Consider the following 23,928-nt stretch of genomic DNA (forward strand, 5'->3'; position numbering starts at 1 on the left):
GAATTTGGTAAAAAAATCTAAATTTTATAAATAAAAAAACTTAAAAATTTCATAAAAAAACCTAAAAATATTTTTTAAAAAATCTAAATTTCATAAAAGGCCTAAAATTTTGTAAAAAGACCTAAATGTATACGAAAAAAGACTTAAAAATTTTATAGAAAGACCTAAATTTTATAAAAGAACTAAAAATTTCATAAAAAGGACCTAAAAATATTTTTAAAAAACACTAAATTTCATTAAAAAAACATAACTATGATAATAAAAATTTAAATAAAAAACAATAATAATTTCATTAAATTCATAAATTTTGTTCACAAACTGTCAAATAAAGTCTTAAACAAGAAGTGACAAAATAAGTCCCAGCAATTTTTTTGAATATTTTTAGGTCTTTTTTATTATTTTTAAATCTTTTTTATTATTTTTATGTTTTTTTTTCAAAATTTAGGTATTTTTTAATACTTTTAAGTCATTTTTATGAAAATTTTAAGTCTTTTTTTATTAAATTTGGTCTTTTTTCATATTAGCTAGTAAATGTCAATTTTTTTTAATTGTTGAGAATTCAAATGTCATATTTATATATTAAACCCAATTCGATATGTCTCTCTAACATAAAGTATACTTGCAAAAATGGGCGTTTTCATGCGCACGTTAACGTTTCGTTACAGTAAGAATTAAAAGTAATAATTTTTAATACTTGAGATATCAATTCCTAATATTTTATACATTAAAAATTAAATATCATATTTTTTTAATTATTAAATTGAAATTATATCTATTAAGCCTAAAAGCAAGAGAGTAATTTCTCGTCCACTAAAATATTCCGTCAGCGAAATTTCAATGTCAAATCCCCCAACTGTATATCCAACACACATAGAAAGATGCAAATTAATAGCAAAAACTTAGTTTGAATTTTATTATATAAATTCAGATATATTTTATCACAATTAAATGTATAACCTTTAACGAACAAAGTACTCTAATCATAAGAGAAAAGGATCGGCTCAATTAAATAAAACTCATATATATAGATATATATATATTCATAATAAGAAAAAGAAAAAGAAAAAAACTTCTTAGATAACATCATATATATTAATCACAATTTACATTTAACATAATTGAAATATCTACGATAAACATTTCTTTTAATGTTTTTATAAAGTTCTGTTAATAACGTAAATTTAAATTTTTTGATAAATAATGAAATTTTTACGTTATTTCAATTTCATAATAATTTTTAATTTTTTATAATAAAACAAATTTTATTTTTAATTTTAATTTTATAACAAGTTTTTAATTATTAGATAATTATACATATTAGATATATTATTTATTTATCATTAATTTAATAAAATGATGAATTTTATTTTTGTAGAAAGATATATTATTTATTTATTTATAAAAATTAATATTCTTGAAAAAACCTTGATAAACTTTTTGCGCCTTCTACTCCCAAATTAGTTGAGCCAGCGGGGCTATATATATATATATTGGGTAAATCCATTATTATATATATTTGATGTGAAAGTTTTTGACCACCTCTTTTTTAATGATTATTTTCTCTTATTATATATATATTTTTTTATTTCACTCACTTTACTCATAAGTGTGTGTACCTTTCAAATCATCCAATGTATATGTATTGTCTGACGTGCTTATATTTTACACCCTACCACTTTGCTTAAAACATATTTAAAAAGCTTAGCAAGATAAAGTGATTCCAAAATAACCCAATAATGGCTAACTGGCATTTCATGAAAGGCCCACAGGCATTGACGTCAAGCTTCTGGGTGAATAATCTGGAGATCATTAACAATCTCTTTTTAGATTCTTTGTAATTTTCTCAAGATTTGAGGGATGACCTTTTCACTCTATCTCGGACATCCATGCTGCTGTTCTCCATTGTTTGCAATTTAGATCTTGTTCAGATACGAAGCCCCACCACCCAAAGAAGGAAACAACTAGTGCAAGCGACCCAACTAATGTTCTAGCTAGGACAAATATGCATTTGGGTTTACAGTTTATATTTAGTTAGATGCTCAATCCAATTATGGAACAAGTTATTCATTCAAGAGATTATTGGGAACATAAATTCACTCCTCATAATACTAATAGATTGATCGGTTCTGTTACGTTATTTGCTTCAAGTCAGAAAATAAATTTATTTCTCATAATACTAATAGATTTATCTATTCTGGTCTATTATTTGCATCGAGCAAACTCAGTGCAACATGCAAAAGGTGTGTGTGTAGGGGACATGACGTGTGTGCAGGGGATTGGCGGAGATGAAACTCATGCCTCCTTTTAATTTTATTTGTATCAGTCAACTCTTATGTTATTCGTATGGAACAACATTCGACAGATAACAAAACAATTTTATCTATTTAAGTGGGTCAACATTAAATATTGATCCCGTGACTCAACTCCGTCCATAGCTAGATTCGATTATATTATCATAAACATATGAATATAATGTGGGGTTTCAATCTCATTAATAAGCAATAAACTGTCCAAGGCACGTGACTTCTGTGAGCGTTCCACATGTGTATGCAAAGAAGGTCCCATGATAACATTCGGCGTCATTTCAATGAAATGAAATGTCACGCGAAATCACGAATTGCTTCGAAGAATCGTTGTCTGTCTGGAGATGACCCAACAGAGTTTTGTTGTTTTTAGGTACACTTTGTTGAAAAGCAGGCTACAAACATTATAGGAGATCAAAATTATTAATTATTTAAAATTTATTTTTTTATTTTTTGAAATGTAAAATAACTAATTCTATGGCACGATAATTTTTATTTAAATTCATACTTGATTTATTTTTTAATGTTATGCAATAAGTAATGAGGGGTCATTTAAATGAAGAGACCATCTAACTCTAAAATTTTACGGATAATTTTTTAATATTAAATAATAAATAATAAGATGTAAACTAATAATGTAATCAAAAAAATAGACAAAAAATAATATTATTTTATGAAGATAATTTGATAAAATAATTTTTTGAATATCGAAAATTTCGTTTGGAAAATCTACACTAATTTGGGCACTAAAGAAAAAAACAAAAGTAAATAGATGACTTTTTAATTTGTAAAATCTAGCTATGGACTCTTCATATTTTTTGCTTATTCAACTTTTAAGTTTTCAAATCTTTTCTCCTTATTTGTATTGTCAATTAAAAAATATTTACTTTTTAAATTTGAATACAAGAATTTAATTAGTGATTTTGTATATCGACAAGCAAACAAATGTAAATTTTAAATAATTTTTAATATTTATTTATATTATTAAAAGGATATCAAAGTAACTCTTGTCTAAACCCCGAGAAATATTTTTAAGCCAACTTTGTTGAAAAGTATCCCTCTCTTCTTCCTAAATCCAAGCACGTTGGGTTTGGTGTTATGTGAGTCAATATACTTAAAAAATGAGGAAGAATACTTTATTGTTGGATATCAGAATAACCTAAATACATGGCCTATTTATAGGGTAGATTTTACAAGAGATGGATTACATAAAACATTTTGCTATAAATTTTTGCATTCTTAAGTGTGACTGGTTCTCTTCCTATTCCACCGATTCCTCTCCTTTCGTCCTTTACAAGTTTATGCATCAACATAATTGTGGATAAGCTAACAATAGTGCCGAACCAGTCATGAATACTGCGTTCTTTTTGTATTTTTTATTTTTAGTTTTGAATTTTAAATTTATTTTCAATTTTTTATTTTGATAGTCTATTTTTAAAAAATTAAAAATATATTTTTTTTATCATTTTAAAAAAATTAAAATAAAAAATTAGAAAAACGTTTACTTTAATATTTTGAAAAAAAAATTATTTTATGATATTTTATTCAATGAATTTGATTATTAAATGATAAAATTAACTATTTTTAATAAAATTTTACTATTAAAATAAAATAATAAATTTGATTAATAAATTATTGGCATCTAGTCATAATTTATATTAAATATTATTATACATAATATGTCTAATATACTTAATAATATATTATATGTTATCCTATATTTTTAATTATAATATAGATATACTATATTTTTTAATTTTTAAATAAATATATAATTTTATTTTTAAAATTTAAGAATTTTTTTTTCTTTTTTTTTGTTATTATGGATTTCTTTTATAAAAATTTTCTTATTTTTTAAAATACATTCTTGAAAATGATAAAGTAAACACATTTTCATTGTTTTAGAAAATTGAAAATTGAAAATAATTAAGGCTGCATTCTCTTTACTTTTCAATTTTCAGTTTTGAGTTTTGAATTTATTTTCAATTTTCTGATTTGATAATCTATTTTTAAAAAATTGAAAACGCGTCCTTTTGTCGTTTTGAAAAACTATTTCTCAAAACAAAAAATTAGAAAACGTGTTCTCTTTGAAATTTTGAAAATAATTTTTTAATGATATTTTATTTAATAAATTTGATTATTTAATAAATTAAAAATATTTAATGTTTATAAATTATTAAAAAAAATCTACATTTTAAAGTTAATGAATTTTGTAATATTTACCATTATAATAATAAAATATAAATAAATAAATAAATATGTTTTGAGTTTAGAATTTGTTTTGGATGAAAACACTTAATACAATTTTTTGTTGTTTTGAGTTTTTTTTATAATTTTTTTTTTGTTTTCAAAAATGTATTTTTAAAAACAGTAAAAAGAATGAGTTTTCATTATTTTAAAAAATTGAAAACTAAAAATAACTTGAAAACAACAAAAAAAACGCAACTTAAGATTTTTCTTAAACTAATTACTTATAAAGGTGAAGTTTTTATTTTTGAGAATACTCTGATGCTCGAGTTAATAAATAGAAAGTAACATAATATAAAGTGAACTTAAGTTCATTTTTATTTATAAATGGTGTAAAATAATTCCTGAAGTATAATTTGGATGTTCGATATTCTTGAGTGGTTGAAGAAACTTTCAAGATATTAAAGATATCTTAATTGAGTAGATCTATAAGACCATACTAAGTCAACTCAGATCGAGTGAAGTAAAGTCAAATCAACATGTCTATCTAAATACAAATGTTATAGATCTAAAAGATATATAACATTTTTTTATGCAAATACATGAGAAGTGTTAATTAATCTCCAACGATACACTTAATACATAGTGGTTGATAGACCCTTAAAAATGACATAATAACTTCTCCTTCACTAAAATATTCCATCATCAACTAAATTTCAACGTCAAACCCCACAACTAGATATCCAACCCACATAGAAAGATGCTAATTAATAGCAAAAACTTAGTTTGAATTTTATTATATAAATTCAAATATATTTTGTAACAATTAAATGTATAACCTTTAACTTAAAAAGTGATCCAATCATAAGAGAAAAGAATCGGCTCAATTAAATAAAACTCATATATATATATATATATTTATGTATTCATAAAAAGAAAAAGAAAGCGGAAAAAAACTTCTTAGATAGCTTCATATATATCAATCACAATTTACATTTAACATAATTTAAATGTCTAAGATAAATATTTTATTTTAATATTATTATTGTGCCATAAGTAAAAGTTCATTAAAAATGTAAAAAAAAAAACCCTAAAAGACCAAAATAATATTTGGGGTTAAAAAAGTGTAAATTGTCCCTTAATTAAGGGGGTTCTAAGCAATGTGTAAATTGAATAACTCCGACATTTATAAATCCTCTTTATGGTCCCATAAAAAGAATAAACATTATTCTTTGGGATCATAATAAAATCTTGTTACAAAAGTGATCAATATTATTTAAAAATATAAATTCGGATAAAATATTAGAATATTGGGATAAAAATTATCTATAAAATATTATAAACCAATAAGATTTAGAATTGTCCAATTCTCCTTTATAAATAAGCAGCTCTTTATTATAAAAAATGTACGTCTTTAATATTAACAAAAAAATTTTTTTACATTTTTCAACATTCTCAGTATTTGATTAAACATTTAAATGTTTACATATGAGAACCTCCTCATGTCCTCTTACTATTTTCTTCCTTATATATTCAAACGGGTAGACGATGACATTATCTATCAAATAAATTCATTGTTGTATCTTGACAACAATAATTATACTTTTAGTCTATTTTTCTTTGAAAACAAAAATTATATAAATAAAATTTAAACTCATGACCTCAAACATCTATCTAACATAGGATTAACATAAAATTAATTTTACTACATCCAAACAAATCTTAACTCAAAATTTATCAAAAAGATAAAAAACTAAACTTAAATCTTCAATTGTATTTTTTTATTTTTTTTACTTACATCAGTCGCATATTAAATAACTCACCTACAAATAACATGCCAACATCCAAATAAAAATAAATAATTATTTTTATCATTATTTAGAGCTTAATAATTATTATTTTAATATAAAATAATATATTATATCATTTTATAAACATGAAATCAAATGAGGATGGAAACACCCTTTTTTTGTGTATCCTTATTTTGCCATTTTTTGGAGTTAAGTTTTTATTAAAAAAAATAAAACATAAAATCAAACACTTTTGAGTGTTTAAATATTTAAAATTTAAAAATAATTTTTTTTAGCATAATTTTTTTGAAAAATAATGATTTTTTACATTCTTTCAATTTTATAATAATTTTTAATTTTTAATAATAAAACAAACTTTGTGTTTAATTTTAATTTTATAACAAATTTTTTATTTTTGGATAATTATGTAATACTTGGGGCCTATACCTTTTTTAAAACAAATATACTATTTAAATACTCAAATTTGACACTTTGAGTGACATTTTGCATTAATACCTTGTAACTTATATTATATTAATACAAATATCATACATCAATTCAAAGTGCCACTTAAATTTGACATTTTGAATAACACTTTATATTAATATCTTGTACATTTGTATCAATATGATATAAAGTACAAGACATTAAAGTAAAATATCCTTTAAAATGTCAAATTTCAATGTTTATAAGATTTATTTTTTCAAAAATGCTATTTGGACATTTAACACTCTGAGTAAGGCCTTGATTTGATACAAATGTAGAAGATATTAATGCAAAATATATTGATATAAATGCCGAATATATTAATATAAAAAAAAATACTATTTATACAAATAAATGAATTACCGAAAAATGATTGAATAAGGTAAAATTCAAAAATATCCTAACATATTTTGCTGCTGTCACCTATGGACCTATGATCATTGATAAAATGCGATGATTGATGATGAAGATCGATTTATGAAGTTTAATTCGATTATCAAATTTGTACATCTCGTCAGTACATATAGCACGATCCTAATATAAAATACTGTTTAAAATGTTGAACTTAAGTGGTTAATTTCACCCGAACGGATCCTCAAATTGCCTGGAAATAGTGTCACTGGGAAAACAAAACCCTCGGTTGTTGCATTTCTCGTCCCTACTAAAACCCCAAGTCCTCGGATCCTTAACTGATAGGGATCCTTCAATGGCGGCCTTCGAGCTTGCGCTCTCTCAAGCTCGTCGCCATTGCCTTGCAAAATCCTCCCATCAACATCTCTCTCTACTCCGCCCTCTTCTAGGGTTCCGCCGATCATTTTTCTCTCTCTTATCCCCTCCGCGAAACCCCCAACCGGCGGCTTACGAGGACGCTCGTTATTCGAAGGACATTCAACATTTACAGGTAAATCGTTTGCCATGGGCCGTCGAACTGACATGGTATTTGCCTGTTTGTCTTTAGAAATCTATCGTCTTATGAAGAGCCTCGTTTTTTTACTCCTGTCATTCAACTCAATCATTATCTGGCTTGGGTGTTGTATGTGTGTTTGATTTCGGTCGAATTGGAATCCTTGCAGAATTGCGGGTAAATATCAAATGTTTGGTAAAGGTCGGTCAATAACAGGGATTGTTGTCTGAAGATACCTTATTGCCTCATAGTTCCTGTTCTTTTGCTTTTACGTTCAGTTTACCGGATTGGTTATGTTAACTTGTTGAACTTGGATGTGTGCACTTGATTGTGCATAATTTATCAGTGTCATGGAGGCTCAGTGACATTTTTCTGAAAGAAATCAGATGTGCTGTTAAGATTAGGAGCTCTTAGAAACCCAATTCAACACTCTAGTTTGCCAATCTCTCTCCACTCCTCACCCGGAAATCAATCCACAACGTATTATATAAAACTGGAAATAAAAAACAACAAAGAAATTAAAGTAAAAGAGCAATCAAACCAAACAGTAGGCGCTGATTTATCCTGGTTTAGATTGCAATATGCAATCCTACATCCAGCCTTGATCCCGAGAGCCAAATCCACTAGAAACCGCTTGAGCAAGATTACAAGAACACTCTTTTTCTCTCTCACACAAGTTCACTGCCCTCACACAAGAGAATACAAAGACAAACTTTCCCTCTAAGCCTTTCTCTCTCTCTCTCTCTCTTGGCAATCTCACTTGCATTCAGAGAAAACAATTAGAATGATTGTTATGTCCAACTTTCAGCCCCCTCGCCTCCTATTTATAAACCATAGGGGCGGTAATTACAAGACTAACTATTTGGCCTATACATTGACTAAAATATCCCTCATAATATAACATTTAAGTTAACTAATCTAACTTAGAAGAAATCTAATCGCACTTCATCTTTATTCTAACAGGTTCTATTCTCATCTTCTAGAAATAATTCTCCATGCAAAAACCCAACATGTGCAATATTTATAAAAAAAAGAAAAAAAAGAAAAAAAAGGAGAGATATACAGGATCTCCACCAAAAGAGTCTGTCTTTGGTCTGGCTTCAGATGATCAACAACTCTAAGGGAGAATTGGCAATTGATAAATATTTACATGGGATTGGTTTTTCTAATCCAAATTACTGGTACCTATTGAATACTTGTTATGGACATGTATCTGAATTGGTGTTGTATGCATAAAGGAGCAGAAAAGAATAATATGTAACCTGGTTGTACATGGTAGGGTGATGAATATTTCAGGGGCTGTTCTCTTCGTATTTCAGTTTTGAATTTTGAATTCATTTTTAGTTTTGTATTTTGAGTGTCTATTTTGAGATTGTTGAAAACGTGTTCTTTTTGTCTGTAGCATTTTTCACGTTTTGAAAATTTTGCACATATTTGTGATGAAAACAACCAAAATAACTTTTTGTTGTTTTGAGTTTTTTTTATAATTTTTTTTTTCTTATTTTTGAAAATATGAAAGTAAACACGTTTTTACTGTTTTGGAAAATTGAAAACCGCCTGAAAACAGTAAAGTGAACAGCACCTTAGTTTTTCAGCTTTCCCTCATGGTGCATCCAAGATATATATTAGATTTCTTCTTGTCAGGAGCTAGAAACGAGATTATCTGTAATAAGGTTGGAACCTATTGAAATAAAATGTGTGAGGTGATTACAATGGTTTGGGCATGCATGAAGAAGATCAATATATGCATTTATGAGTTGAGTAGATGAAATAAAAGAAATTTGTAGCAAAAGGGATAGAGAAAGGCCAAAATTTCTTTGTGGGAAACCTTTAAACATAATCTCCCTTTAGAAGATATGACTAGAAATAAAGATAATTGGAGAGCTTGAATTATGTGGCTAACCCCTCCTAGTGGGAGAAAGGCTTGTGATGATGATGACTTCAGGAATACTTATGCTGATATGCAATTTGCAGATGCTTTGATTGATTATATTGAAGAGTTGTTCAGTTAGTCTTGTTGGCATGCTTCTTGCAAATGTTTTATTAAAAGTAAACTTGAACACTTTTGAGGAGGTTCCTGCAACTCTGATGTAATAAAATGCATTCTTTAGATGATTATTAGAAAATCTAGCTAGAGTCCTTTTAGCCTACTCCATGTGTCAGTGCCAGTAAAACAGTGTATCACAAAGAAAGTTGAATAAACTATAATCTAAGAAACTGTTGCAAGATAAAACAAGAAAAGTCCAACTGCCATTCCAGGTCCAACACTATTGTAACGCATTCATAAAAGGCTGGAAAATAGGAAAATAAGAACTCAGATACTAATTTTGAGATTTTTCAACAGTAAATAAGAAACTTCATTTATCCACACAAAAAAAAAAAAGTAAGAAAAAAATGACCTTAAAACAAAGAGAGTCGCAATGAAGCAGAATGTTCCTTCCTATATTTAGAAGATTTCATTAAAGATAGTCCATTACCTCTGGCTGTAAAATTCCATTCAGAGGGAAAAAAGTTTTGAAATTAATTTAACAGACCCAAATGAGGATACAAGTCTGTAGTCATATCAGTTCAACTGACTTTCCACAGGGTGCACACATTTTCTTACCATTAGAATTTGGAAATGATCAAAATGAGATTCATGGGAAATTTGCCCAGTCTTGCGCTTGCAAGTTACAAAAGGAATGTTAGTCTTTTGGAAGCTACTGAAGCCATGCGAGCAACATAAATCAACAAGAACACAAGCCCAGTGGCAGTTTGCTTGAGTTTGGCTTATTTGTTAAATATTTATTGAGCTTGAGTGTGACCTCATCCTCTCAAGCATGATAGATTGGCCTGACCATATTCAACGAGAGCTAGTTTAACTAAGCTTGACTTGTTTGCTGTGGGTGTGGCTATTTCTTGTGTCCACTTCAATCAATTTCTCACAGACAAACTCATACTCTTTATTTCTTGACTTCTTGATTTGGAATTATGCCATTCACGTTCCACTTTTTTCCCCAACATATGTCCTCTATTGTTCTGTTATATTTTCTCTCTACTTTTATTTACAAGAAGTTTGATAGGATGTTTTAATCACATTCTGCCTATTGTTCTGTTTCCCCCAATATATCTTCTCCATTGTTCTGTTATATTTTCTCTTCACTTTTATTTACAAAATGTTTGATAGGATGTTTTAATCACATTCTGCCTATTGTCCTGTTTTTCCATGCAGAGCAAGTCATATTTCCTTGCTTGTCAAAGGCTTTCAACTTCTGTACTAACTCCTGGATCAGATGGAGGTGAATTTCCCTCTGATTTGTTAACCAAAAAGCAAGTTATAACTACAGAACATACTCAAGGTATGTGGTACCTAAGATATGATATTCTAAGTTTCAGTGCTGCTCAAGGAGCAGGTTATTCTTGTTGAGATAATCTAATTGATCTGCAATAACTTTTGGCTTGCTTGTTACTTATACACTGGCAGCAACTTCATCGGCATTGCTCTTAGTTACTTAAAAGAATGTGGCTAATTAGCTACTAGAAAAGACTTGTTGCTTAATTTACCACGGATCATGTACTAGTCTGTCACGACCTAGGGTTTTGATGGGAAATTGGAAGAATTCGAGGGAGAATTAGGACATAAATTGGGGGGGGGGGGGGGGGGGGACAGACAGAAATGAGGAAGGATTCGGAAGAAAGGGGGAGAGTTCAGACGAAAACAGAGAGGGAGAGAGAGTTTGAGAGGGAAATAGAGTCAATTATCATTCATCAATTCAAAGATAACATTCTCTAAGTGATATAGCTTATTTATAGGCTGTTCCAACCTATCTAACTGAAAGGTACAACTATTCTCAGTAGCCTAAAGTATAATATAGTAAATGCATGTAAACTAACTACTATTATAATGACAGTTATACCCTTGGGGATCCTTGGGGTCGTGACAATTTCCCTTTTCCTAAGAAAGTTCTTGTCCCCAAGAACTTATAACGATTGGTCCTGTTCTTCATCCAATCCCAGCTTTCACTAGTTGTTTTGTCCTTTCTTTCTTTTTCCTTCTCAACCTTTTCTCTTATATATGCAAACTTATCTGCAAGCCAAGACCTGATTTGGCTCTGTAGCTCACCAACTAGAATATGAACAAAAACCAGCACTGGAAATGCTCTAACCACAGCTATGGACCCCCCAATCCTTATTCAGAGTCAAAAGCAAAGGAAAAATATTTGTAGAATCTTCTTTCTCAGAACCATTCCCGCCAACAGAAGTTACCGTGAAGGAATGCCTTTCCTCAGCTTCCAGCTTCTTTTGAAGGTCCAAGTCCTTGTTGAATGCCTATCTATGCTCATCAGCCTTAGGATCAGTTTTCTTATAGCCAATATAAGACTGTTCCGATTTGAATTGCTCTATCAGAACTTCTTTGATTGCATGTGGAGTGTCACAGACTTGATCCAATGCTACTTCCGCAGCAGATTTCTGGGCAACTACAACAGAATTGATTTCTTCTTTCTCAATCTCAAGAAATTGTCTACTAACTTCTTTCAATCCTAATGATTGATTGTCTGAATCAATCATCTCATGATCAAGGCTTCCTAGGTAGTCCTTTATCTCTGAAAGCTCCTCAATGGGGGACACAATATTTTCATTCTTGTAAGGTTGAACACATTTTGTAGCCTCATGCACTAAAGCACCAGTATCTGCACATTTGAATGATCCATTGATCGTAGTTACCTGATCCGAAATAGCATCCACTTCCTTCAAACTGGAGGTATCAAAAAGGATTCCATCAGGAGGTTCTGCAGTAGATCTTGAATAAAGTTCCACTGGTATACGAACTTGATACTTCCTAGAAAACATCACCAAAAATTTATCAAACTTCCTTGATAGGCCTTACAATTTACATGTTAAGTGTTCATGGTTTTGCCCATAGTGTTCTTGATTCTTATATCCATCTCCCCAATTCGATTTCTTTGAAAATTCTCCTCTACTTACCTGAATCAATTAGTCGCCTAGATCTGAATTGCCTTCGCAAATCAACCGGCTCCACTACTATCTTTCTGGGAATATGATCGGTTTCTATTGTTCCAAGAATTGATCGAAAATTGCCTAGATTGATACTTGTTCAACTCTGTTGTGGCTTCCCAAGGGTTGCCTACTCTTAGCTTCCAAAGTCACTGGAATTCCGTCAATGAAACTGCTTTTATAAATCGCCTATCACGATTGTGATCAACTGGCTCCACTTCGCCTTCCTTGATCGACTGCAACAATCTTGGAAAATAGCTGCGAATCAACCTATTGTTCTGCCTCCAACAATCGAACCTTCTGCTTATACACAATTCGAACTGAGAGTCGAGCGTTGCTTTCCATGACACTATGTGTCTTTACTTCCTTCAATTTGAATCGGAAGTCCTGCATTGGGAAGTAATAGCCTAGAACCGATCAGAATTTACCTGGCTAGATAGCCATCAAAATCTGCCTTTCGAAAACCGAACCTAATTGCTTTGAGTTTGCCGAAATCACAGCCAAGGACCACCGACTCTGATGTAACTTTGTGAGAGTTCGCCTGGGTGTTGTTTTGTGACCTAGATTGTCAGAATTGAGAAATCAATAGCTTGAGAGTCGCCTCTAGCTCAGCTCCCTAAATCACCTCCTATAACTCGATACCTAAATTTAACTGCTAAGATTTTCACCACAAGTTGCTTTAATCACAGACAAGGATTGACCGACTCTAATACCAAACGTCATGACCTAGGGTTTTTCTAGGGTTTGGATGGGAAATTGGAAGAATTCGAGGGAGAATTAGGACATAAATAGAAGAGGAAACAGACAGAAATGAGGGAGGATTTAGAAGAAAGGGGGAGAGTTTAGATAGAGACAAAGAGGGAGAGAGAATTTGAGATGGAAACAGAGTCAATTATCATTCATTAATTCAAAGATTGCATTCTCTAAGTGATACAACTTATTTATAGGCTGTTTCAACCTATCTAATTGAAAGGTACAACTATGCTCAGCAACCTAGAGTATAATATAGTAAATGCATGTAAACTAACTACTATCATAATGACAATTATAGCTTCGGGGATCCTTGGGGTCATGACACAGTCTTGATGAAAGACGACTATGGTTTGCTTACCTCAAGTTTCATTTCCTTTTGTTGCTACATTTGGAAGCATTTAAAACTATGCTAGTGGCAATAGGATCCGCTTGCACCTGTCTTGGTAGGTGCATGGAATTGAAGGTAGTACCCTCAGTAATAATAGCTTTGGGTTTCTCTTATATCCTTTACCAGTGTGATGATCATAATCTTTAATTTTGTGCTTTAAAGTGTGCGATCCATATGAATTGAGAATAGATTCAACTTCATCGTTCCATGATGTGATCTCTGATGGATTGGAGTTTCATTGTTAAAAAGAATTAGTGCTTGATGCCCTTTGCTCTCCAAAAGGACGGAGATTAGTACATTGAAGATGTGTTTCCCTTAATCTGTCATTTGTAAAAACTCAAAAGCTCCTCATGACTCTGTTTTCTGTTAGTTGTATATGCTTTCTTCCATTCTTTGATTATTCTATGAGAGGATATTCATACACGGATATATTGGAAAGGAAAAAGAAGTGCAACTATTTATTGCTTCGATTCTAAATATTTCTCTATAAGTCTTTTGTTGATTTACTGGATTGAGGTTATAGGACTCTACCAGGACCTGGTGATACCCGTTACAAATTTTCATAATGAAGATAAAGGATTTATGGTTTTGGCGGGTGACATCTTTGATGTACCTATTCGCAAGGATATCGTTCACCGTGTTGTTCGATGGCAGCTTGCAAAGAGACAACAGGTAAGAAATAGCTTTTTATTTTTTATTGCAATATATTTCTAGAGTTCTTTGAATATTTTATAATTGGAAAATTCATCTATTAAATATTTTGTCATCTTAACTGAGCATAAAATTAGGCCATCCTGTTTTAATGGATATTTTTACTTTTTATCTCCATGTTCGTTTATACCATCTTCTTTTAAATTCTTTTAGATGTGTTTTCTGTGTGTTTTTTTTTCTTCTTTCTTTTTTATTTCTTTGGTTGTGACTGAAAGTGTGCTGCTTAATTGGCTACAGGGAACCCATTCAACAAAAACTATTAGTGAGGTCAGTGGGACTGGAAGGAAGCCATGGAGACAGAAGGGCACAGGTCGAGCAAGGCATGGAACACTTCGTGGCCCTCAGGTACTGTTTTATTCTATTATCTGAGCAGGATTTCTGACCTGCATTATTTAGTTTTTGAGGTGCACTGAAATGGTTACTAATGAATCAAATAACAGTTTAGGGGTGGTGCTACAATGCATGGCCCTAAGCCTCGTAGTCACGCTATCAAGTTAAACAAGAAGGTTCGGCGACTAGGATTGAAGATTGCTCTGTCAGCTCGAGCAGCAGAAGGAAAGGCAAGTCTCTCTCTCTCTCTCTGGCCTAGGCAATTCGTGATTTCCTCAAGAGCGGATTATATCTGTTCAATGGAGAGGTTGAAGGAGAAGCTCGTGAGGGAATATGTTACATGGACTAGGGTATAGGTGTTGGATACGAGTATGTACTGAGAGGTATGACTTGTCAATTTTTTGAATTTTAGGATAGGGGATATGTATGAATGTAGGACATGACTACTAGAATACAATATAGAGAATAATAAATCTTACTACCTTACCCCTATACATACAAAGCTTTTTTATCTTTTAGATCTATAAGTAAAAATTAATGGTATTTTACTATACATATAAGATAAAATGGTCACTGGTAGGTAGGCAATTTGGGTGATCTCATACAAACAAAGCCCTGCATATAAGATAAAATTGTTAATTTTCATTATTTTTAAATTAAAAGAAAATTAAATTCATAAAGAACAAGAATTAACACATTGAACTAAAAAATGAAGAGTCCAAGTGCCTGAAAATGCAGATTCCATGTAACATAGGTGAGCGAAAGCCCTGCATCTCTGTGGACATGAATAGATTTTTTTATTTTCTTTGGAACGACATCTTTTTTTTTTTATGTCCTCAAGTCATGTTATGTTATAGTTATGCTTCTAATGTCCTCAAGTCATGTTATAGTTATGCAAATCATTACATTAGAGGGTTGAACTAGCTAACATCTCTTTGTGGCATTGTTCAGCAACTTCAGGTTGTAATTGATCCATCTGCAAAATAGTCTCTATACCTGTTTTTTTTGCCCAAGAAGCTAGGTAATGAGCAGCAAAGTCGGTAGGTCTGTAATTGAATTTGACCTGCCATTATCTGGTCCTTTGAAGGATAGTTTTGATCATAGTTACCGGTTCCCTCCTACCCTGGAACCCTGATCCAGATCACATGTTCTGGATTGTGGTTATTTTGCATTCCAGGATAACAAGCAACTCAATTGCATCCCCAAGAATGGGGATCCTGGGCAGTGCACGAGTTTAGTTAAAACAATTAAAAACTAGGGAAAAAAACTTAAAAGTTGGAATAATTTTCAAAGAAATCAGAGAAAAAGAAAGCTTGCCTACCTCACTTCTTGTATATTCTATTGCATTTTGAATCATATTTAAACCTAATTTCTTTTGCATAGGACTTTCATTCCATAAACAAAAGAAAACAAACCAACTTCTATAATGGTGAAGTATCAATCTAATTTATTTCAATTTCAATACAACTATAAAGCATGTAATGACCTGAAATAACGAACCAATTAAGCCTATCCTCTTTGAACCACAAAATTAGCATACTAATGTACCCTATACCTGTTCCCTATGGTTTTTTTGTCCTTTATTGGTGAATCCACCTCCCATGAGCAACGCATTCATTGATCTGAGAGAATGTTGGGAATAATCTGTGAATCAGTGACCATGTTCACCTCATTCCATTTTTGTAACTCTGATACAGACAAGACTTGTCTGACCATTAAAGTTTCTGCAACCATAGCCTTGTAGGGATGTAAATGGGTTGTTTTAGTAAATTTTCAACTTAGCCTTATGCCTAAATCCGCCAATTATGAATGTTATATACTTGTTTTAATTTTAAATGGAGTTAATTGGGATCCGTTGGGGACCCATTTTTATCCCTAACCATAGGAGACCCAGCCAACTTTACTTTGGTTTCTGCCTAAGTTTCTACCAATGATTCCACCATAAGCCAAGCATTCAACAAAGGCTGCATTCACATTGATTTTTAGAACTCCCTCCTGAGGCTTATACCATGGAATGCTGCTACTGGATAGACCTCTATTCTTCAGAATCTTCCTTCCTTTCTGCTCCACAGTATCTTGGCATTCCTGCCAAGTTTTCTTCACTTAATGAAAATGCTATTATTGCTTACTGCTCCTCCATGTTTGATTTTGTTTCTCAAATTCCATATGATGCCTTATCCACTAGTGGCCACAAAGAATAGAAATCTAGTTTTTAACCCCCTCTGATGGTGTAACCACCTTTGGAAATGCCTGAAAACAACCATCTATCCAAATAGATACTCCAACAGTGAAGCCACACTGCTCTTGCTAAAGGGCAGAGAAGAAAGATGACATATATGGCATGTTGAATTGGCATTTTGAATTTTTAGCAACTTCTTTACCTTTTGGCAAAGCACCCACAGCCACTCTCCATAGAAGCATTTTTAGTCTACTGTGGAAATTGAGGTCGCATAACCTTTTCTATTCTTGTGCTGCATGGTTGCTGGAGTCTATCCAATGCCGTGTATCATGTCTTCTATTCATGGGGATAGGGATTCTTAGGATGGCTTCCATTGATGAACGTGAAAATAGATCTTCCAGCACCTCAGCTTTCCAAGTTCCCTGTGTCCAGTCAATCAGCTCACTGACCTTTAGATCCAGTATTTCTCCAATATCCTTTGCTTGGGGCTTATAAGCAGTAATATAAATGTTGTTCCTCTACTACCGTTGTGGGTCTCATTTAAAGACATGAGGGTAGATTAAGTCCAAGGTAGGTCCCTTGAAATGGGAGCTGGTTTGACTAAGTTGGGGGAGAATCTCAAATCCAACATCGGTTGGAGATGGAGTATTACATGGGTATACAAGGTCTTAGCTCAGCTACACCAAACAACAATTGCTTCTGCGCTAGATGACAAGCGTCTGGCCTGTGGCACTAAACTGTGTTTTGGTGACCAGAAAGAAACCATCTCCTTCCTCAGAAATCACAAGGGATTTTCCATCTGCAGAAGTTTCTGGTTTCTCCATGATCAGGGCATCACTCTCTTTCTGTCTAAAAGTTAAACAGTTATCATAGGTTATTTGTGTGATCCAGGATCATGAACCTAGGGTTTAGCCTAGGATTGGAATGACAATCGGAAGGAGCTGATGAATAGAATCAAGAACAGAATACTGGAGAGGAAGAAATGGACAGAAATGGGGAAAGAATGTAGAGAGAAATGGGGGAGAGAAATAGAGAAAATGAGAGGGAGATTGTAGAGAATTGTAGATAGAGAATTATAAATTCATTTAATCAATTCAAGCATATCCTCTCCTCTTACAATGGCCCTTTTTATAGGCATAGTAGCTAGTTGTTTAACTAATTTCTAATAGTATCCTAATAGCACTCATGTGCTTCTAACAACTTGTAAAAATATCCTAACAAACCATTGCAATCCTGTTACAATGATGCCCTTCTATTATTCCTTGAGTCATGACAATTCCCCCTTTCTTGAGAGAGTTTTTGTCCCCAAGAACTTGCAGCAACTATTCATTGCTTTTCATCCAATACCCGTTTTCTCAATCCGTTTCATTCTTTTTTATTCTTGAGTCTTTTAGGCCTCTTCTTTTTCGTTCTTAGGTTTCTAAGATCCATCCCAGGCATACTTTGGCCTAGAACTTCAATGGAAGCAACCTGATAGCGTTCAAATCCAATACACCCACCTTCTACAATAGCTGCCCAATCAAGCTTGATCTCCAATTTGTGGACATGATCAACAAATTCTGGACAGACATACTTAGTAGCTGAAACTTGGAGTCCAACGTAAAGACTATCCGTGTCCGTTACCTCCATTAGTAGTTCTTTACCATCCAATACAAGTAAGAATGGTAAACTTTCATCCTTAGTTGCAGTTATTGTCTTCCTTTTCAACCCACAACCATGCTTCGTTGCAGAAATATCAACAACATCCTCAAATCGCAGCAATGGAGGATTGTAGACTTGCCTTAGATACTCATGCCAAGGTTGTTTGTGAACATTAGCATTAGGAGCTGCTGCAACTTCAATTCCAGCCAACGATTTCTCAATGATTGACACTTGGCTAAGTATCTCAGCACTAGTAAGAGTGCTTGAGAGGCTGTCAATTGATTAAGTGTCATCCTCCAATTGGATAATGCAATCCTGTTACAATGATGCCCTTTGTTACCCTATCAATCTGTTCATTGCAGATTCCCTTTGGATAATGCCGTTCACCTTTAATATCAGTTCTGATGTTGCACTTCTCCTCCTGCTCTATTTTTAGGAATTCATCTTTGTTAAAACTTCTGTGATAATCATCAAAGTATTCCACTGGAAAGTTGAAATAATACTTTTTAATGAGTATCATCGCAAACTCTTGTAGCTTTTCGTAGAACATATGGCCAAATTCCTTGCACTCTTCACGAATCCCATTGCTTGTTCCTTTGTCCCTGTTGCTGCCAACTGAAAATGCAGCCTTCTTTGACTACCATTGAGGCTCCATTCTAGTTGAAAATAAAGCATTCTTCTGCTGCAATTGAGGCTCCACTGATCTCCTTTGTGCACTACTCCTCCTAGCCGAAATCTCACTGGCTGGAAAAACAATAGGCCAAGAAACCGCAACTCTTTGCATCCTAATTCCCTCACTTCCCTACTGTGACTACCTCACAACAGTCACTTCTACAATTGATCCAGTAAGTGGCAAATTGCAGCCACTGTTCCACTCCAAGGCAAGTCTATTGTAGCAGCAGAAGAAGTCGCACAATTATAGTGATTGAATCGGTCTTCTAGAGTCTTCTAGATCGTCTAACTCTCAACCGAGAATCACAATCGAAATCACAGCAATTGAGAATCACCGAAACTACTCTAGGAGTCACCTAAGTCCATGACAATGGCGGCTTATATCGTTGGACTACTTCACCCTCTCAGGAAATTTACTGATGAGAACTGATTCTCGTTGCTTCAGTCGCTGGTTATGGGCCCAGTTCTCTCTGGGTTGACTCTTACATAATGGTTGGAATCCCTTTTCGATCAAGGTGGGTAGCTCACTTCACCAGCATGGTCAAAATTGCTTCTCGACCCAAAATCGCAGCACCACCGTGCCTTTCGATCCAATGGCCACACCCACAGAATTCCGAACGGAATTCCCGATCAAAACTGCCACAACCACACCTATAGGAAGTTTACTAGTCTGGGTTGTAATGGTCTGGGCTATCCGCTTCACCTTCGACAGACTTACGCTCGCCTTGGACAATCGCAACCCTTTGGGTCGTCCGCTTCACCTTTGGTCACCTACTTCAATCACGACCTTCTGGGCCGAGGACCACTAGCAAGTAGCTCCTTGCATTCGCCTGGGTTGCCGAGAATCGTGGCCGTATCTCACCTCCTCTATCACTGTCAGATCTGAAAATTCACTAACCTGATCGTCCTTCGAAGTCGCCTCCAGAAGTCAGCAACACGCTTGAGTTTCACAATTGAGTGTCACTGTCGGCTTTGCCTCCAAAAATCGACAACACTTCCAATTCGGAATCACCTGGCCTCGAGTCTGCTTCGACATTTGAAAGAGCCAGTCGCAATGGATTCTATTGCTGGAATTCTTCTAGTTCGATTCAAATATAATTTCCAATCAACCTGAAGAATCGACTCCTTACTACAGTCTTAACGACTAGCCCAGGATCATTGATAGATGGTAGCTCCTTGAACCAGCCTGGGTCGCTAAAGATTGCGGTCTAGATCGTCGAAAATCAATCACAGAGGAGTCGTCGATAGCCATTGGACATTAATAACCAAAGAAAGCTGCTCTGATACAAATTTGTCATGAACCTAGGGTTTAGCCTAGGATTGGAATGACAATCAGAAGGAGCTGATGAATAGAATTAAGAACAGAATACTGGAGAGGAAGAAATGGACAGAAATGGGGAAAGAATGTAGAGAGAAATGGGGGAGAGAAATAGAGAAAATGAGAGGGAGATCGTAGAGAATTATAAATTCATTTAATCAATTCAAACATATCCTCTCCTCTTACAATGGCCCTTTTTATAGGCATAGTAGCTAGTTGCTTAACTAATTTCTAACAGCACTCACGTGATTCTAACAATTTGTAAAAATATCCTAACAAACCATTGCAACCCTATTACAATGATGCCCTTCTATTATTCCTTGGGTCATGACATCCAGTCATACATGAGCTGTATTTTCTTCCACTGAATCTTTCAATTGAGTCTTAGCTGATAGCAGAGATTCTGGCAGAAATTAGGACTTTGAAGATAGAGATCAGAAAGCACACAAAGGCCATTAGCCTGAAAAAAATTGGATGCTCTAAGAACGAAAGGTGAAGTCTAAAACGAATGTCAGTTCTAAAATTATGTAGATCTACCTGAACTTAAAAAGCCAATCAATTGACACAAATCATAGCTGAAACTAATGAGAGGTATGACAAAATTCATGACCCAGTAACAGGACAACACCAGGTGGCCTCGTAAGCTGGCAGAAATAATCAACTGACACATATTCAAGCCAAGCCCTGATGATCAGAAACCAATGACTGTAAAAGAGCCCTAAGATTGTTTCCTTGCAAATTATGAGGCTTTTGCTCCAATATATATATAAATGGAAAAGATGAAGAAAGAGAAAGCTTTCTGTAACCTCTACTGGTAGATTGTTACCTACATATGGGCAGTCCCAAATCTATATGATTTGGCATCATGACAAACAGCCATAGTTTAGTGGAATCACTATAGAAGATAAATTCAGTTTCAATAATATAGATGTGGTGAATCAAGAGTGAAATTAGGGTTTGCACTCTCTCTTTCTCTTGTTTTGCTGGTGAAAAAACACCCACAAAGTTTCTATCATGGACTTGTCAGATCCTATCTTCTGATTGGTTTTTTCCAACAGAGATGGCGATGCCTTCATCTATGGTACCATCAGTTATCCACTGATTTTTGACAATTATTGAAAGAGTAATTATTTCTTTCTTTAATTTTGCATAGAATTTGGCACTTGTGCCGTTGTAGGACATTGACTGTAGTAAATGAATGTATCAAATTATGTGAACATTTTTTTTCCTCTTTCTGTGGTGATTTATTGTCATCGTTTTTTTTTTTATTATTATTCTTCAACATTCCCAAATCCCAACCGCACTCCCTTTGAATGTGCTTTTCTGGGTTCTCTTCCCATATCTTAGTAAACTGCGTTTCAGGCATTGTATGTGATATTGAATAAACTGAAGCAAATTTCTTTCAACATACAGCTTATGGTTTTTGAGGATTTGGAGGTTCCTACACATAAGACCAAGAATATTGTGAACTATGTGAAGCAGTTGGAGAATGCAAAGAAATTCCTGCTGGTAAATGGTGGTCCAATAGATGAAAAGCTAAAGCTAGCTACACAAAATCTTCACTACGTTAACATATTGCCTTCAATTGTAAGTGGCAAATATTTCTTTCTAGCTTATTGATTTATTTTAGTTACAATTGGAAGCTCCCAATTTCAGGTGTCGCTTGAGATTTTGTATCCTTACCCCTACTTGCTGCCTGCAATATTGGAAGAACGATATTGTTATACGAAATCTGATAACATGAAAACTAATCATGAATTTTGCATCTCTTCCTTCGCCGTATAGCAAGGACTTCCATCCAAAACTTGTTTTTTTTTTTTTTTTTTGGGGGTGGGGGGGGGGGGGGTTGTGTGTGTGTTTGGGGTGTGCATCCCCGGTGCACCCGACACCAGCTTTGCGAGCATAGAGCTTTTAGGGGATGATTATTTTTGTATGCAGTTTTATCCTTGCTGTGCAAAGTGACTGTTTTCCAATGCTAACAAGTGACCTTCCTATTACAAAATAGCAATTTAATTGCTACCAACGCTAGCACTCATCCAAACCTTGCAAATGATTCTATTTTATCTTTATCCCGCATTTTTTTTAGTTCACTAGGCTTCTTTGGTGATGTCTGATTACTGTTTTCTCTAGGGAGTAAAATATATTATATACAAAAAAAAAAAAAATTGATATAACCATATGTGAAATGGCTGATTGGAACTCGTTAACCTTAATGTTCATGATTGTATTTTAATGGGTTGGACTTAACTCTTGGTGTGAAATTGTGTTGTTTTCAGGGTATAAATGTCTACAGCATTCTATTGCATGACACGTTGGTGATGTCCCGTGATGCAGTAAACAGAATTGTTGAGCGGATGCACACTCCAATTAACCGCTAAAAAAGCAGTTTCTGCATTGCTTTCAAATCTTCCAAGGCTTGACATCCAATTAGGATTTTTGTTACCTTCTACTTGTATGCCAAAAAAAAAAAAAAAAGAAACCCTAAAGCACCAATGGCTGGATGTTGTATTCTTATTTGGCCATTTCACTCCTGCTTTTAATTTTACTTTTTACGTTTAGTTTTTCTTTCTTAGTTTAAAATAAAACTTTTTTTTTTTTTTATCTTTGATGAGTTTGTTTTGTTTTATTTTTCTCCCTTCTTGATTTGCGTTGGAGGGTCATTGTGTCGACATTTGAATATTAACACACTATATATAGGTCACTTCAATCATAACATGATTCATTAATTGGGTCCAATTTTTGAACTCAAAGCACATTCAATTTGTCATGAGAATAATATGACATGGCTCATATATTTCATTTGAGTAATGTAAAATTGATGATATGATAAGATTTTTGTAACCACAAAAATGGTGAATAACCCATTTACCATATCGCTTTGTTTGGTTGGTATGGTCTATGGTAAGGTTTATGCTTATAAGTTTTTTAAAACTTGTGAGAAGTGTGATGTTTATTAATGTAAAAAAAAAATATAAAAGTCAAGAATTTAATAAAAAATTATTAAATAAGTTGAGTTCCTCGTTAAAAAGATTATCTTCTAAAACTTGTTTTTTTAAAAAGAAAAAATAAACACATGCTTTTTACTTTATTTGGGCCTCACTTATGTGTAGGCTAAATCCAACTAATATCTATAAGTACCCGTGTGCCCATATATATTATTGTATATATATTACATTATGAGTAACGTGGGCTTGGGGCACCTTAAACAGGCCCAATAACAGTGAGGCCCAAACTAACGGGCTACATTATGATTTAAAGGTTGCAATGGTTG

The 23,928-nt window shown here is 33.1% G+C and overlaps 1 protein-coding gene across 1 annotated transcript; it reads left to right on the plus strand.

Annotated features, from left to right (window-relative positions):
* The first annotated feature begins 7,360 nt into the window (after positions 1–7,360).
* Positions 7,361–23,292, plus strand: LOC127808557 (uncharacterized). Its single transcript, XM_052347125.1, has 7 exons — positions 7,361–7,667; positions 10,882–11,008; positions 14,330–14,478; positions 14,755–14,862; positions 14,958–15,077; positions 22,071–22,244; positions 22,934–23,292. Exons 1-7 carry the CDS (start codon positions 7,473–7,475, stop codon positions 23,033–23,035), a joined length of 975 nt encoding a protein of 324 aa, XP_052203085.1. The 5' UTR covers positions 7,361–7,472; the 3' UTR covers positions 23,036–23,292.
* Positions 23,293–23,928: the final 636 nt, after the last annotated feature.

Source organism: Diospyros lotus, chromosome 8 (assembly GCF_014633365.1).
Source record: "Diospyros lotus cultivar Yz01 chromosome 8, ASM1463336v1, whole genome shotgun sequence".
NCBI classification, from domain to species: Eukaryota; Viridiplantae; Streptophyta; class Magnoliopsida; order Ericales; family Ebenaceae; genus Diospyros; species Diospyros lotus.

Excerpts from the sequence above, each read along its gene's own strand:
- LOC127808557 (XM_052347125.1), top strand. The coding sequence starts at position 7,473 with ATGGCGGCCTTCGAGCTTGCGCTCTCTCAAGCTCGTCGCCATTGCCTT. Across the intron at positions 14,479-14,754 it reads AGCTTGCAAAGAGACAACAG|GGAACCCATTCAACAAAAAC; the intron begins GTAAGAAATAGC and ends AATTGGCTACAG. Across the intron at positions 15,078-22,070 it reads CTCGAGCAGCAGAAGGAAAG|CTTATGGTTTTTGAGGATTT; the intron begins GCAAGTCTCTCT and ends TTCAACATACAG.